The sequence below is a fragment of the Myotis yumanensis genome, unplaced genomic scaffold, assembly GCF_028538775.1.
Source record: "Myotis yumanensis isolate MYYU_CA2020_CCGP unplaced genomic scaffold, mMyoYum1.0.hap1 SCAF_22, whole genome shotgun sequence".
Classification (NCBI taxonomy): Eukaryota; Metazoa; Chordata; class Mammalia; order Chiroptera; family Vespertilionidae; genus Myotis; species Myotis yumanensis.
Genome location: NW_027223773.1, coordinates 3,874,421 through 3,887,915, shown reverse-complemented (window position 1 = coordinate 3,887,915; position 13,495 = coordinate 3,874,421). Strand labels below are relative to the sequence as shown.

Genomic DNA, 13,495 nt, shown 5'->3' with positions numbered 1-13,495 from the left:
GGCTGCTGATTGGCACAGAATTGGCCTGATATCAACATGGAGTCGTTTCTGATTAGCATCAAGCCAAGCGTTCCTTGTGGGCTCAGATATCTTGCCTGAAATGACAGCCCCTCCACTACCGAGGTCAGGGAGGCCCCATTTAGCGTTTCAGAGTGAGAAAGCTGTGCGTGTCTAATGCACGGCACTATCTCACAAAATGACTTTGTGCCAGTGGTTTTTAAAAAAAATATTTTTATTGATTTCAGAGAGGAAGGGAGAGGGAGAGAGATAGAAACATCCAAGATGAGAGAGAATCATCGATCAGCTGCCTCCTGCACGCAAATCCCATAGAGCCTGGAGGCCTCCTGCCTTTGCCCCAGGGACCCACGTGTGGGGGGCGACCCCGGGCTGGCTCCGCGCTGTGACCCCACTTACTGTCCCCTCAGTCTGTGCTTCCAGCTGCCTGACGTCTGTGTCCTCCCGCCCTGTGTTTGAACCCTAGTTCTCCTTCTACGGGAACCTGTCCCCGCGCCGGTCGCTGTACCGCACCCTCTCGGACGAGAGCATGTGCGGGCACCGGAGGGGCGCCTCCCTCGCCAGCTCCCGCAGCTCCGCCCTGGACCACGCCCTGCCCAGCGACATCCTGTTCAGCAGCACCCCGCCCCAGCGCAGCACCCTGCCGCCCCGCACGCAGCCCGCACCCGGCCTGGGCAGCCTGCGCAGTGAGTGGGGGCTGGGGGGCTCGGACCCGGGGCCTCGACGGGCCCTCGGATGATCTTCTCATGAGGATGATCTCCTCTGTAGCATTTGCTGGTGTGTTTGCTTCTTTATAATATGATAAAATCCCCAGAGTGGACACTGTAAAAAAGTTAAGCAATACAGTGCTATCCATTTTGAAGAAAACTTGAAAACCTGTATTAAATCTGTTTTTTAAATCCTCACTCGAAGATATCTTGAGAGAGAGAGAGAGAGAGAGAGAGAGAAACATCGATCAGTTGCAGTTGCCTCCTGTACGTGCCCCAAATGGGAATCCAACCCACAACCCAGCTATATGCCCTGCACGCCCCCTGCTGGGGATGGAGCCGCAACCCGGGCATGTGCCCTGACCGGGAATCGAACCCTGACCTCCTGGTTCATAGGTTGACGCTCAACCACTGAGCCACACCAGCCGGGCCTTTTCTACTTTAAAACGTGTGCCTTCCCAGGCAGCGTCTGATCTTCAGAGAGAACCTTTCGCTAGTGGTGACTCGTCCGGGTCTGGTCCCCGGTTTGGAGTTAGGGTCTGGTCCCCCAGTGCGATCGGAAGGCCTCCCCCCGCACCTCCAGGCGGAGCTGTTACAGCCCCGGCCTCCGGGGCAGGTATTTTTAGCTTTTCAATGCTCCAGCCTTGAACCTGTTCGGGATCTTTGCTCTCCGGAGATCAAGATCCTAATCTAACCTCGGAGACAGATACCTCGCCAGCGGGTTTCGGGCAATTCATGCCAGGACTCGTGTGCGTTTCCTGCGAAGTCACTGAGGCGGGTGCATCAGGTTGGAGATGTGAAAGCAAAGCCGGGCGGGCAGGTGGTTCCGTCCGGCGGGCAGGGCCTCGGCGCCCGTTGCCGGGGGGTTTCAGGATAAAACCTCTTCGGTGGCCATTCGGGCGCACGGTTCCCAGGCCAGTAACCAGTGACACCAAAAGGACAGGGTGCCCTTCCCTCCCTGACCACGGGCACCTGGCCCCCGGCCTCCATTAGTACCACTCAGTCCTGCGGTGAGAGTTTTAGGAGAAGTTTAAACATCAAAGGCCAGTTTGTGCAGATAAAGGGAGACCGATCCCAGGACCTGCCCTGCAGGCAGAATGCTGTCCCTTCTCCTCCTGGCCTGTTGCTAAGGGACACGCAGTGCGTCTCCCTGCCTTTCAAAGTGGCTGCACCCCGGGCGGCTAGATTTGTGGTGATCAGCTTAGGCAACTCCAGGACGCTTTTAAACTCCCCGGTTAGAGAGACGAAAGCAGGAGCTGGTCCTGGTGAGCTCGGGGGAGGCACCCAGCAAAGCTGCCCCGGGAGAAACCTCCGTGAGGTGCCCATCTGTGCGAGGCTCAGTGCCAGGCCCCTGCACCAGGTCTCTGCTGCTGACCTCTGAGCGAGTCTGGAGGTCGGGACGTTTCTGCAGGCCCCTGATTGTCCAGCTGTGTCTTTGGGGGTTGCGGGGAGGGTGGGGAGATCTTCAACAAGAAGTTGCCTCGGCCCCTCGACGGGGCGGGCGTGCCCCGAGCTGCGACCTGCCTGACTCTGGGTTTGTTTCGTTTAGACGAGTTCTGGTTCTCTGACGGGTCCCTGTCGGATAAGTCCAAGTGCGCAGACCCCGGCCTGATGCCCCTCCCGGACGCGGGCACGGGGCTGGACTGGTCCCACCTCGTGGACGCCGCTCGGGCGTTTGAAGGTAAGGACTCGCGGCCTCCGGGGCGGCAACGTGGGGACCGCCTCTGTTCCCGGGGGGTCTGGGCTAACGTTGTGGACACTCACACATCTGTGAGGATGGAACTGAGCGGGAGGGGCTGGCGCTGTGGCTAATGACCCCTCCTTGGAGAGCCCGAGTCACTAGATGGGCACAGGGCCCCGCCCCGAGTCCCAGGTCAGGCACCGGCTGTGACTGGGCAGGTTCGTTTTCCTCTTTGACCTCCATTTCCTTACCCATTGGGTTGAGATCGGGACCCAGAAGTCCAGCTGCACCCCGAGCAGACGTGCCTCCCCCACGGATCAGCCTCACTGAGGCCACACGCCTCGGCGTTCCTATACCTTGTTTCTGAGCTCAAGGCCATGGGGAGAGGCCTAAGTAAGGAAAATAGAAGCTAAACTCAAGCACAAAGCTTCAACCATTTGGAAAATTTTAAAGGTTACTATAAGTTTTCAATGTTACTGTAACATATGGGGCTGTGAAGGCCGAGCCCCTTGCACAGATTTCATGCATCAGGCCTCTAGTTTCTAATAAAAAGATTTGCGAGATACCTTCAAAGCTTATCAAAGAAATCTACTCTATTCCAAATAGCTCCATAATAATTAATAGGAAAACAGGATAAACCCAGAAACCAAAGGTATCATTTGAGACGACGTCCTGTAATTGTGTACTGGAATCCTTGACATTAAAGCAAGCAAAGAAGAAAGGAGTACATTTTGGAAGTAAATAAATATGTATGGATATGCTTCCATATCTAGAACATAGAAAACCACTGGTCTAGGTGCGTGCACGCGCAGTCCACAGAAGAAGAATGAGTAACTCCTCGAGAAACGTTCAACCGCACGTGTCAGTGTCCGCGCTCAGGAGCCGCCAGCTCACACCTTTCGAACATCGAAATGATTCAGCTGCTCCGGGAAGCTATGAAGAATGCCCGCCGCCCGTGTCGTTACAAAGATTACAAAATGATTCATGTTTCGGTTCAGGCAAGATGACAAAAAAATGTACCCACCCTTTGACCAGAAACCTAATTAATTCCTGAAAACTTGCTTACTGGAAATTATGCAAAGGAAGGAAAAAAAAACAGCTTCCAGTAGAGAAATGCTGCACAGCATCATTACAATGTGATGAATAAGTGAGTACATGACCACACTCTACCATGGGAGCTACCGTCTAACGGCTAAGGCCGCCTTCCCGATCTAAGAGGGAAGGTGCGTCCCCTGCCCTGCCCTGCGCTCCTCCCGTGGGGCCCGGGCCTCCTGGCCCGCGTCCTGTGAGCAGTTCAGGTCTGTTTTATGCACGCGGTTCTTTTGTCTGGTGGGGGCGAGACATGGCCCTTTGCCCGTCCAAAGTCCTAAATGCACCCGGCGGACTGTGTCCCACGACACAGTCATCACCTGTCACCCTCGGGGAGCCCGTTGGTTTTTGTCGGGTGGACAGATGTAAGGTGTGAAGGATGTGAAGTCCTGCTCAGTGAGGTCACAAGAGGACGCAGGTGTGTCCTGAGCATCGGTTGAAGGGATGAGCTGTTTTGAATGAAAACAGGCTTGAAAGGTGCAGTTACAAGCTGGTGGTGGGAGAGGGGTCTCGGGTCCCTGGGGTGTGAGTGACAAGTTGTTAGCACACTCCTCCCTCGGGTCCAGGCTCGCCTTGCCTGCTCCCCGCAGCGCCTGAGCCCCGCTGGGTCCGGCAACTGCTTCGCCACCTCAGCTCTCGGTGGCTGTGGAATTGCCTGCTGACTGTGTGTGTAGTGTGTGTGTGTAGTGTGTATAGCGTGTGGTGTGGGTGTGGTGTGGGTGTAGTGTGTGGTATGTGTGTAGTGTGGGTGTAGTGTGTGCATGTGTGGTATGTGTATGTGTAGTGTGTATAGCGTGTGGTGTGGGTGTGGTGTGTGCATGTGTAGTGTGTGTAGCGTGTGGTGTGGGTGTGCATATGTTTGTGTGGTGTGTGGGTGTAGTGTGTGTGTATGTGTGGTGTGTGTGTGGTGTGTGTGGGTGTAGTGTGTGTGTATGTGTAGTGTGGTGTGTGTGGTGTGTGGGTGTGTGTGTGTAGCGTGTGGTGTGGGTGTGTGTGGTGTGTGTGTATGTGTAGTGTGTGTGTGTGTGTGTGTGTGTAGTGCGGGCGGTTGTCCCTGTGTCCTACAAGCTGTCCAGGGGACTCCGTCCCCCCACGCCTCTCTCTCCTCACAGTTGTGTCTGTGCCCTTTGGTTCCGTGTCAGTCATTGCTCCGTTCCTGAGTGTTCCCGGCGCGGAAGTCAGCTGGGGGTGCAGCCTCCGCTGGGAGCTGCGCTGGGATGAGCTACTTCACAGAGCGGCTCGGTGCCTGTGCCCAGTCAGGTCCCATTCTGTTTGCTTTCAACCTCCCCAGCCTTTCAGACCCAAAGGGGAGCCTCCCTGTGAGGCTGGTGGCCGGCCGAGCTCTGGCTCCGGCTCCCGCGGCTCCCGCAGCCCCGCTCTCCCGGGGGAGGTGTGGTGGCGCCAGAGCCAGGCTGTTCATGGCAGGGACGTGGCTCTTGTGTAAATGAAGGTGAACACAGATGAAGTCAGCGAAGACATCGTCACTCGGATGTTTAGGCTGGACCATCAGCCTCACGTACGAGAAAGACGGACGCCAAGACGTTAGGCAGCCAGACCCTGCCCACCCCCAGGTGCCCGCCCGCCTCTGCTGGCGCTCCTGTCCCGTGTGGAAGTGGGCAGTGCCCACATGAAGCTGTTCATCCGGACCCCATCACGACGTATTTCATCCTGGGCACAAGCCCGCCTGGGACCAGCGTGGTCCGGGAAGTCTGGTCACAATGCGGCCACCTCCTAGAAGACGGGGAGTGTTGGCTGCAGGGCAGCTGCGCGCCTGCCCCAGGTGTGACGCAGGAAGCGGATGCGAGGCTGGAGGCCTGCGAGACCCGTCCCTCCTTCCTCTCAGCACAGATCCCGGGAGGCCTGGCCTCCATGGGCACCCCCAGCCCCTTCTCCCTCCTGTGCCCCTGGCGGCCTCCGCCTCCACCATCCTTCCCAATTAGCGGGAAGTGAAGTGCGTGCCCCCCCTAAGCCAGGCAGGCAGGTAGCTCATTAGAAGACGCGTCCCGCAGCCAGAGAGAGACCTGGGATCAATTAAGCGCAGAGCCCACCCGACGGGGACCCCGGTGCCATTTCTCAGCCATTAATCACATCCTGAAAACGCCGCCGCCGCCGCCTCCCACACCTGCCGTGTCGCCAATGCCCGCTGTCCAGGCGCGCGCCTGCTGGCACCGAGGACAGAGGCGGGGTGGGCGGGGGACTTGCACTCACCTTGCTGGGAAGCAGGACCTGCCGTCAGCACCTCCGGGCCGGTGCTCAGCCCCCCGAGCTGGGCCAGCGGGCGCCAGTGCAGGAGGATGTTGTGTTCGCCTTCCTGCCTGGTGGCATCGCTGACTGGGAAGCTGCTGGTGCCCAGAAGAGAAGTGGGCCTGGGCCCAGGCGAGACAGGTGGTGCTGCTGGCCAGGTGGCGGCCGCGCCCTCGCCTCTCCCTCCGTGGGTTCCTGGGGAGATGACGCAGCTCATCCGTCACCACCGCTGCCTCTGCCTGAACGGAGCGAGTCATTTTACTTTATTTTTCTAGAAAGAGTGGAAGAGAAACATCGATGTGAGAGAGACACATCAACTGGTTGCCTCCCGCAGGCACCCCAGCCGGAGCCGGGGATCAAGCCTGCAACTGAGGTACGTGCCCTTGACCGGAACGAACCCGGGACTCTTCAGTCCGCAGGCCGGCGCTCTAACCACTCTGCAGCACTGGCCAGGGCCATGGACGGGTATGTAGGCAAACCCAGGAGCTTCTGTGAAATGTGTGCCCTGACCACACTGTTGGGCACTGCATGAGGCCAGCTCTCAGCTAGTCCCGGCGTAGCAGAGCATGCACATGTACCGTAGGCGTGCACACACACACGCACACACGCACACATGCACACACGTGCGTGCACACGGCTGTACCTCGCAGCCCCTGTCGCTGGGACCTGACGGGGGCCCGAGGCTCAGGGCCCAGAGGCGGAGCGGCCTCCTCACGGGGAAACTCTGGATCTTATTTCAGGCCTGGACGCGGACGAGGAGCTCGCGCTGCTCTATCACCACGCGCCCTACCTAGGTGACTGGCGGGGCGGGCCCCGGGCGTCTGTGACCTGTCCTTGCATCCCCGTGTGCACGTCTGCATGGGCCCGTCGAGGGCCGGGCCGCCTGGGTGACGGGGCCTGGCTGCGCCCCGCGGTGCTCTCGGGGCTGGGGGCTGAGAAGCGTGGTCCCCTGGGTCCTGGGTCCAGCGCCGTCGGCATCTGTCGGGTGCGGAAAGCGGAAGCCGTCGGCTCCGCCTGTGCCTGCTGGCGTCGGGCTGTGTGCATGGGCTGTGCAGCCGGTCCAAGTGCTTCCTGGTGGTCAGCTTGCCTGAGTTTGTTTGCTTTGTTTTGTGAACTGATTGGGGTGAAGGGAGGTTTTAAGTTCCTTTCCACACAGAACGGTGGGGCTATAGCTAACCCCCTCCCTCCGTCCCTCCCAGACCAGAGGGTGGCCGCCTTCTGCACCCTGACGGACATGCAGCGCGCGCAGGGCCTGGAGGGCGCCCCGGAGCTGCCTCTGTGCGTGGAGCCCGGCGGCCAAGAGTTCCTGGACGCCACGGGGTATGTGAGTCCGCGGGCCCCGCCCCCGCTGTCCCAGCCCAGTGATCAGCGGGGATCCGATAACTGCAGGCAGCTAGAGCCCCGGCCACAGGGCCACCCCCTCCCTCACACCCAGGGCAGCAGGAGCCCCTGCCACGGTGCCATCCCCTCCCTCACACCCAGGGCAGCAGGAGCCCCTGCCACGGTGCCACCCCCCTCCCTCACACCCAGGGCAGCAGGAGCCCCTGCCACGGTGCCATCCCCTCCCTCACACCCAGGGCAGCAGGAGCCCCTGCCATGGTGCCACCCCGTCCCTCACACCCAGGGCAGCAGGAGCCCCTGCCACGGTGCCACCCTGTCCCTCACACCCAGGGCAGCAGGAGCCCCTGCCATGGTGCCACCCCGTCCCTCACACCCAGGGCAGCAGGAGCCCCTGCCACGGTGCCACCCCGTCCCTCACACCCAGGGCAGCAGGAGCCCCTGCCATGGTGCCACCCCATCCCTCACACCCAGGGCAGCAGGAGCCCCTGCCATGGTGCCACCCCCTCCCTCACACCCAGGGCAGCAGGAGCCCCTGCCACGGTGCCACCCCCTCCCTCACACCCAGGGCAGCAGGAGCCCCTGCCACGGTGCCACCCCATCCCTCACACCCAGGGCAGCAGGAGCCCCTGCCACGGTGCCACCCCATCCCTCACACCCAGGGCAGCAGGAGCCCCTGCCACGGTGCCACCCCATCCCTCACACCCAGGGCAGCAGGAGCCCCTGCCACGGTGCCATCCCCTCCCTCACACCCAGGGCAGCAGGAGCCCCTGCCACGGTGCCATCCCCTCCCTCACACCCAGGGCAGCAGGAGCCCCTGCCACGGTGCCACCCCATCCCTCACACCCAGGGCAGCAGGAGCCCCTGCCACGGTGCCACCCCATCCCTCACACCCAGGGCAGCAGGAGCCCCTGCCACGGTGCCATCCCCTCCCTCACACCCAGGGCAGCAGGAGCCCCTGCCACGGTGCCACCCCATCCCTCACACCCAGGGCAGCAGGAGCCCCTGCCACGGTGCCATCCCCTCCCTCACACCCAGGGCAGCAGGAGCCCCTGCCACGGTGCCACCCCATCCCTCACACCCAGGGCAGCAGGAGCCCCTGCCACGGTGCCACCCTGTCCCTCAGACCCAGGGCAGCTGGAGCCCCTGCCACGGTGCCACCCCGTCCCTCACACCCAGGGCAGCTAGATATGCAGGGTATATTTTCATTGTTTGCGACCCACAGGTTGAGAACTGCTGGCAGAGGGAGCAACGGGCAGCGCCCTGAGCGGTGCCTGACTCGGGGCGGGCGGGGTCTCTAACTCTGTCCTCTCTGCCAGGGAGCCGTCCCCGGCCACGCTGACGGGCAAGGTGAACCAGCTGGAGCTGGTCCTGCGGCAGCTGCAGACTGACCTCCGCAAGGTAATGCCTGGGCGCTCGCTCTCATGGCTCTCAGTCCCTGATCAGGCCTCTCCGCACACAGTGTCCGGGGCTGGGGAGAAAGGCTCTGATCCCCACCAGCCGCGGGTGCAGAGGGTGGAGCGGGTGCAGATGGAGGAGCGTCGGCTCAGCCAGCTCAGGGTCCAGACAGGAGACTGAGACGGGGCGCGAGAAGCAGGGCGCGGGGTGAGCGTGGGATGAGGGTTAAAGGGAGGGACCGCGTCCAGGCGGTGAGGACAGACGGCCCACGGGGTGACGGGCAGGGAAGGGAAGGCAGGTGGGTGTGTCAGATAAGGACTGGGTTGTTGGAGGAGGGGATACGGAGGGATTATATTTTTTAAAGAAGAGGTGGTGGTCGGGAGTGGGAGCTCGAAGCATTAGGAAGGTACTGAGGTGTCCGCGACAGCACGTGCAGCCCCCCGCCCCCCCCACAGAGTGAGGCTGCACCCAGGGCCCCCAAGTGTCCCTGCCCCACCTCCGGGCTCTGCTTTGGGGACCACACCTGGGGAAGCAGTGTCCTAGGGTTCATTTGCATGAAGATGAAGGAAATTTCCAGGAATGACCCTCAGCGTTTAGAAGGTTCAGGCCAGAGTATGAGCTCCAGGGGTCACAGTAAAGGGGCTGGAGGGTCTTAGGGCAGGGGAGGACGCAGGAGCCCTGAGTGTGTTGGGAGGAGGGTCCCATGATGAGTGACAGGAGCTGGGTCTCCTGCAGTGACTGGAAGGGGAGGACGGGGTGGCAGATGGGGCCTCACGGAGAGTCAGCTCTAACCAAAGCCTCCTCGGGGTGAGGGGGGCCTGGGGCGGGTGGTACAGGGGCCGGAGGGTCAGGAAGCGGATGGGCGGGGCGGGCCGTGCCAGGGGTGGGCGTGTCCTGAGGAGGCCGCCGTCGTCGGGTCCCCCCAGCTCTGTCCCCACAGTTTGCGTGGCTGCTGCCGATTTAGCCGTCAGGTTAGGTCCCGTTAGAAACGCTGGCTGCTGTCATCTGCGAGGGGGGGAGCCTTCTCCACCTGGGGCCCGTCACCCCGCAGCCAGGACTGCGCCTGCCTTGTACATGCTTGTCGCTGTGTATTAGAAACTCCAGTGATTCTTCTAAAACTCTGCTATTGCTAGTTTTTAATGGCAACCTTGGAAGGTCATTATGAAGGTCATTCGGGGACTGTGCTGTGAGGGAGAGCTGTAGGCACAGGGAGAGGCCGGCGTGCTTGCTTGATTACAGACATGCCCGGGTCAGCAGCCGCATTAGCACCGACCTTGGTGCTGGGAGGACGTTCGCTCAGCTGTGCCTTCGTCCAGGGGACTTGCTTTAACCTCCGTGGTTGAGCGTCTACCTATGAACCAGGAGGTCACAGTTCCATTCCCAGTCAGGGCACATGCCCGGGTTGCGGGCTCCATCCCCAGTGTGGGGCGTGCAGGAGGCAGCCGATCCATGATCCTCTCTTATCATTGATGTTTCTCTCCCTTTCCCTCTCCCTTCCTGTCTGAAATCAATTTTTTTAAAAAAAGGTAATTGTTTAAAATAAAAAAAGAGTGAAGAGTAAGGGGCAGGGCGGGTGCGGCGGCTCGGACGGGCGGCCTGACGGTGTCTCTCCCGCAGGAGAAGCAGGACAAGGCGGTCCTGCAGGCCGAGGTGCGGCACCTGCGCCAGGACAACCGGCGGCTGCAGGAGGAGTCGCAGACGGCCGCCGCCCAGCTGCGCACCTTCACCGAGTGGTTCTTCAGCACCATCGACAAGAAGTCCTAGCCCGTCCCCCCTCCAGGGGCCACGGGACACGCCCGGGGTCTGGGTCGTCGCAGGCAGACGCGGGGGCTTAGCCGTGCCTCCAGCCGGTGCTGCCGTCCCCGCCGTCCTGTCCAGGAGGGGCCCTCGCGCCCCAACAGAGGGCCCGGGCTCTCTCCGCGGCCGTCGCGAGCGGGCAGGCGGGTGTGAAGATGAATGTACTCGTGTCGAGATGAATGTAACCCTGGTGTCAGCTTAGACGTTCCCTGTAGACGCTACCACGTGGTCTGTGTATATAGTCTAGCCTCCTGGGTGCCAGGTGACCTGCTAAGATGTTAAAGACTCCCGTAGTCCGGGCTGTAGACGGCCGGGTAAGCCCGGAGCAGATACTCAGACGTATACTCTATGGAAAGGTGGTCTATTTTTTTGGATGTACAGTCGTTTTATCCGCACAGCCACTCTCATAGCAATAAGACAGGCGCGGCCGGGTGCTGGGGAGCCGCGTCAAGTGCGCTTGATGCTGAACACTCGCTCGGACGCAGTTACTGAGGCTCATTTATCTGCAGGAGCAAACGGTGCCTGGGTCTTGGCAGTGTTCTGAGGTTTTTATCAAAAGAGGCGGCCGCCTTGTAAACGGCTCGCTCGGTAGTCACCCCGACCTTAGCTCAGGCGCGGGCAGCGGGCGCCTGCCCATGTGCCAGAACCTCCCGCGCGCTGGGCCGGCGGCCACGCGGACCAGGCCCCCTCGTCTTTGTACAGAGGCTTCGATGAAGTGTCCTGTATTTAACACCCTTATTTAAGCTTATTTAACCCGAACTTGTTAATTTTATGGACGCGGTGTGGCCCGCGCCCTGAGAGGGTGTGCGGGAGGCCGCCAGGCTCGGAGGCGCGGGGCTCGCCCGGCCGGCCGGACACCAGGCCGCAGGCTCACCACCGGATGCTGCTAGAGACGACCTTCGTATTGCTTTCTGGTTTTTAACGGTTCCTTTCGAGATGAACGTCCATTTTGCTTTTTTAATAAACGTTTGAAAGAGTCCACACAAGCAGCGGTGTTGTCGGGTGAATGCAGATGGGAGGTCAACAGGAGTGGCTGTGAGTGTCTTTCGGGCTCGTGGGGTCTCCGTTGAATGCTGCTCAGTGACGGGTTCCTACTACAGCTGCCCCGCGCCAGACACTGCTCCCTGCACTTCCGTCCACCTCATGTAACCCTAACGGTGTCCTCACGGACAGTGGGATCCCCATTTTACAGCTTGGTAAACTGAGGCTCCAGGTAAGTATTTACCTTTTGTGTGTGTGTGTGTGTGTGTGTGTTTAATTAAAATCTTATATCAGTAAAGAATGTGGTGTTCTTACAAGAAAACACAAGTAACAAAATTGTAGGGATTTGAAAAAGCACCAGGAAGGGGTAAACCATAACTTCGAATCGAACGTAAGTCAGAAAGGAGGCAGAGCACGGGCCACAGCGGGAAGGGGACCACGGCACGGTGCAGGGTTCTCCCCGTTTTGAGAGCAGAAACCGTATCAAGAATTAGAGGACACAGCCCAGCCAGGGTGGCTCAATGATTGAGCGTCGACCTATGAACCCGGAGGTCACAGTTCAATTCCCAGTCAGGGCACAGGCCCAGGTTGCGGGCTCCATCCCCAGTGTGGGGCGTGCAGGAGGCAGCCGATCCATGATTCTCTGTCAGCATTGATGTTTCTATTTCTCTCCCTTCCTCTCTGAAATCAAATTTTTAAAAAGAACAGGGCAGGGATGGGACTGAATGAGTCCATCTGTGGGAACTTGAGGTCAATTAGCACCGAGACACCAGACAGCTTCATCTCCCCAAACACAGAGACTTGTGGGACCCAGTGCAGGGAAGTAGCGAACACACCGAAGTGCCCTCTGGATGCTAAAGGGCGGCCAGGCGGTGATGGATGGCGGCCGATTCGGAGAGAAGCGACGTCATCCCAGGAAGCTCTGCTCAGGAGGCCGCGGCGAGCGGCGGGGGGACCAGCGGGAGACGGAGGCCTCTGAAGAATGATTAATTTGGTAATTAATGCAGAGAAGAGGCAGAGCGGCTCTGAGATGTTTGCTCCAGGCCCTGCGTGTTCACAGCTCTGAGAGGCGGCAGCTGGTCGGAGCGCGAGGCTGGATGCGCTCACACACCCGACGCCAGGGAGCAGGGGAAGAAGGAGCCTGGGAACCAGGGGCAAGAAAATGCTGCCACAGGGGAAAAGGGCCCGGCCCCGTGGCTCAGTGACCTGCGAACCGGGAGGTCCCGGTTCGATTCCCGGTCAGGGCACACGCCCAGGTTGCAGGCTCTATCCCCAGTGTGGGGCGTGCAGGAGGCAGCCAATCCATGATTCTCTCTCATCGTGGATGTTTCTCTCTCCCTCTCCCTTCCTCTCTGACATCAATAAAGAAATATATATATATTTTAAAAGAATTGGTCACAGCCTGGTGCCTGCAACACCCAGCGGACAGCGGGGCTCAGTGCCCAGGAGATGTGTCCCCAAGAGGCAAACCCTGAGCCCCCAAAGAGGAGGTCCAGGAGACAGGGAGGCAAGCCCCAGGGTTGGGGACACTGAGGAATGAGCAGATCATCAGGAAGGAAACCGGAGCCCCGGAAACAAAGTGGGAGCAGGGATGGAGCTCCCCAACTCCCACTTCCCGCCGCCGCCCCGCCTGGTGCTCACCCCCAGCTGGCGGGCCAACTCCCAGGGCTCAGGGTCATGAGAACGGCCTCCTCCCCGCTGACACCCCTGCGTGGAGGCAGAGGCGGGAGGAGGGGGTGAAGATCCGCGTGGCGGACCACTTAGCAACAGCGTCTCGGGCTCCATCAAACAGCCTGACAACAGGCCACCGGCGCCTCCAGGGTAATCCTGTGAGTTAGGATCCCAGCCCAGACCTCCTCCTCCATCGCCTGCCCCACCTCACGGGCCAGACCCGTTGCTATTTGTTCTGTAAACCAGCTCCCTGGGTAAAGCGGGGAGCGGTGGGAAACATCTAAAAGAGCAACTATGCAAATACTGTCCCATCCCCCCCCCCAACCAGGTCCGGCCTGGAGGTCCTGGGAATGGGGGATCGCCTGCCAGGCGAGCTGCCCCACCCGCTGTCACTCAAGGGCTGGGCCTGGGCCGAAAGCAAGAAGGAATCTTTTTTTATTATTATTGATTTCAGAGAGGGAGAGAGAGAGAAACATCAATGATGAGAATCATGGATTGGCTGCCTCCTGCACGCCCCACACTGGGGATGGAGCCTGTAACCCCACCATGTGCCCCGACCGGGAATCGAACCGTG

General features: G+C 60.3%; 1 protein-coding gene across 3 annotated transcripts in view; it reads left to right on the top strand.

Annotated features, from left to right (window-relative positions):
* Positions 1-11,255, top strand: part of SIPA1L2 (signal induced proliferation associated 1 like 2) — a 103,855-nt gene extending 92,600 nt beyond the window's left edge. For 2 of the 3 annotated variants that reach the window (XM_070401421.1, XM_070401420.1), the window contains exons 17-22: positions 482-701; positions 2,272-2,403; positions 6,477-6,530; positions 6,936-7,056; positions 8,394-8,475; positions 10,090-11,255. In XM_070401421.1, the coding sequence (XP_070257522.1) occupies positions 482-701; positions 2,272-2,403; positions 6,477-6,530; positions 6,936-7,056; positions 8,394-8,475; positions 10,090-10,236 (756 nt within the window). In that variant the 3' untranslated portion in view covers positions 10,237-11,255. The remainder of the gene's footprint in view (positions 1-481; positions 702-2,271; positions 2,404-6,476; positions 6,531-6,935; positions 7,057-8,393; positions 8,476-10,089) is intronic. The other variant, XM_070401422.1, reaches the window with a different exon arrangement.
* The last annotated feature ends 2,240 nt before the right edge of the window (positions 11,256-13,495 follow it).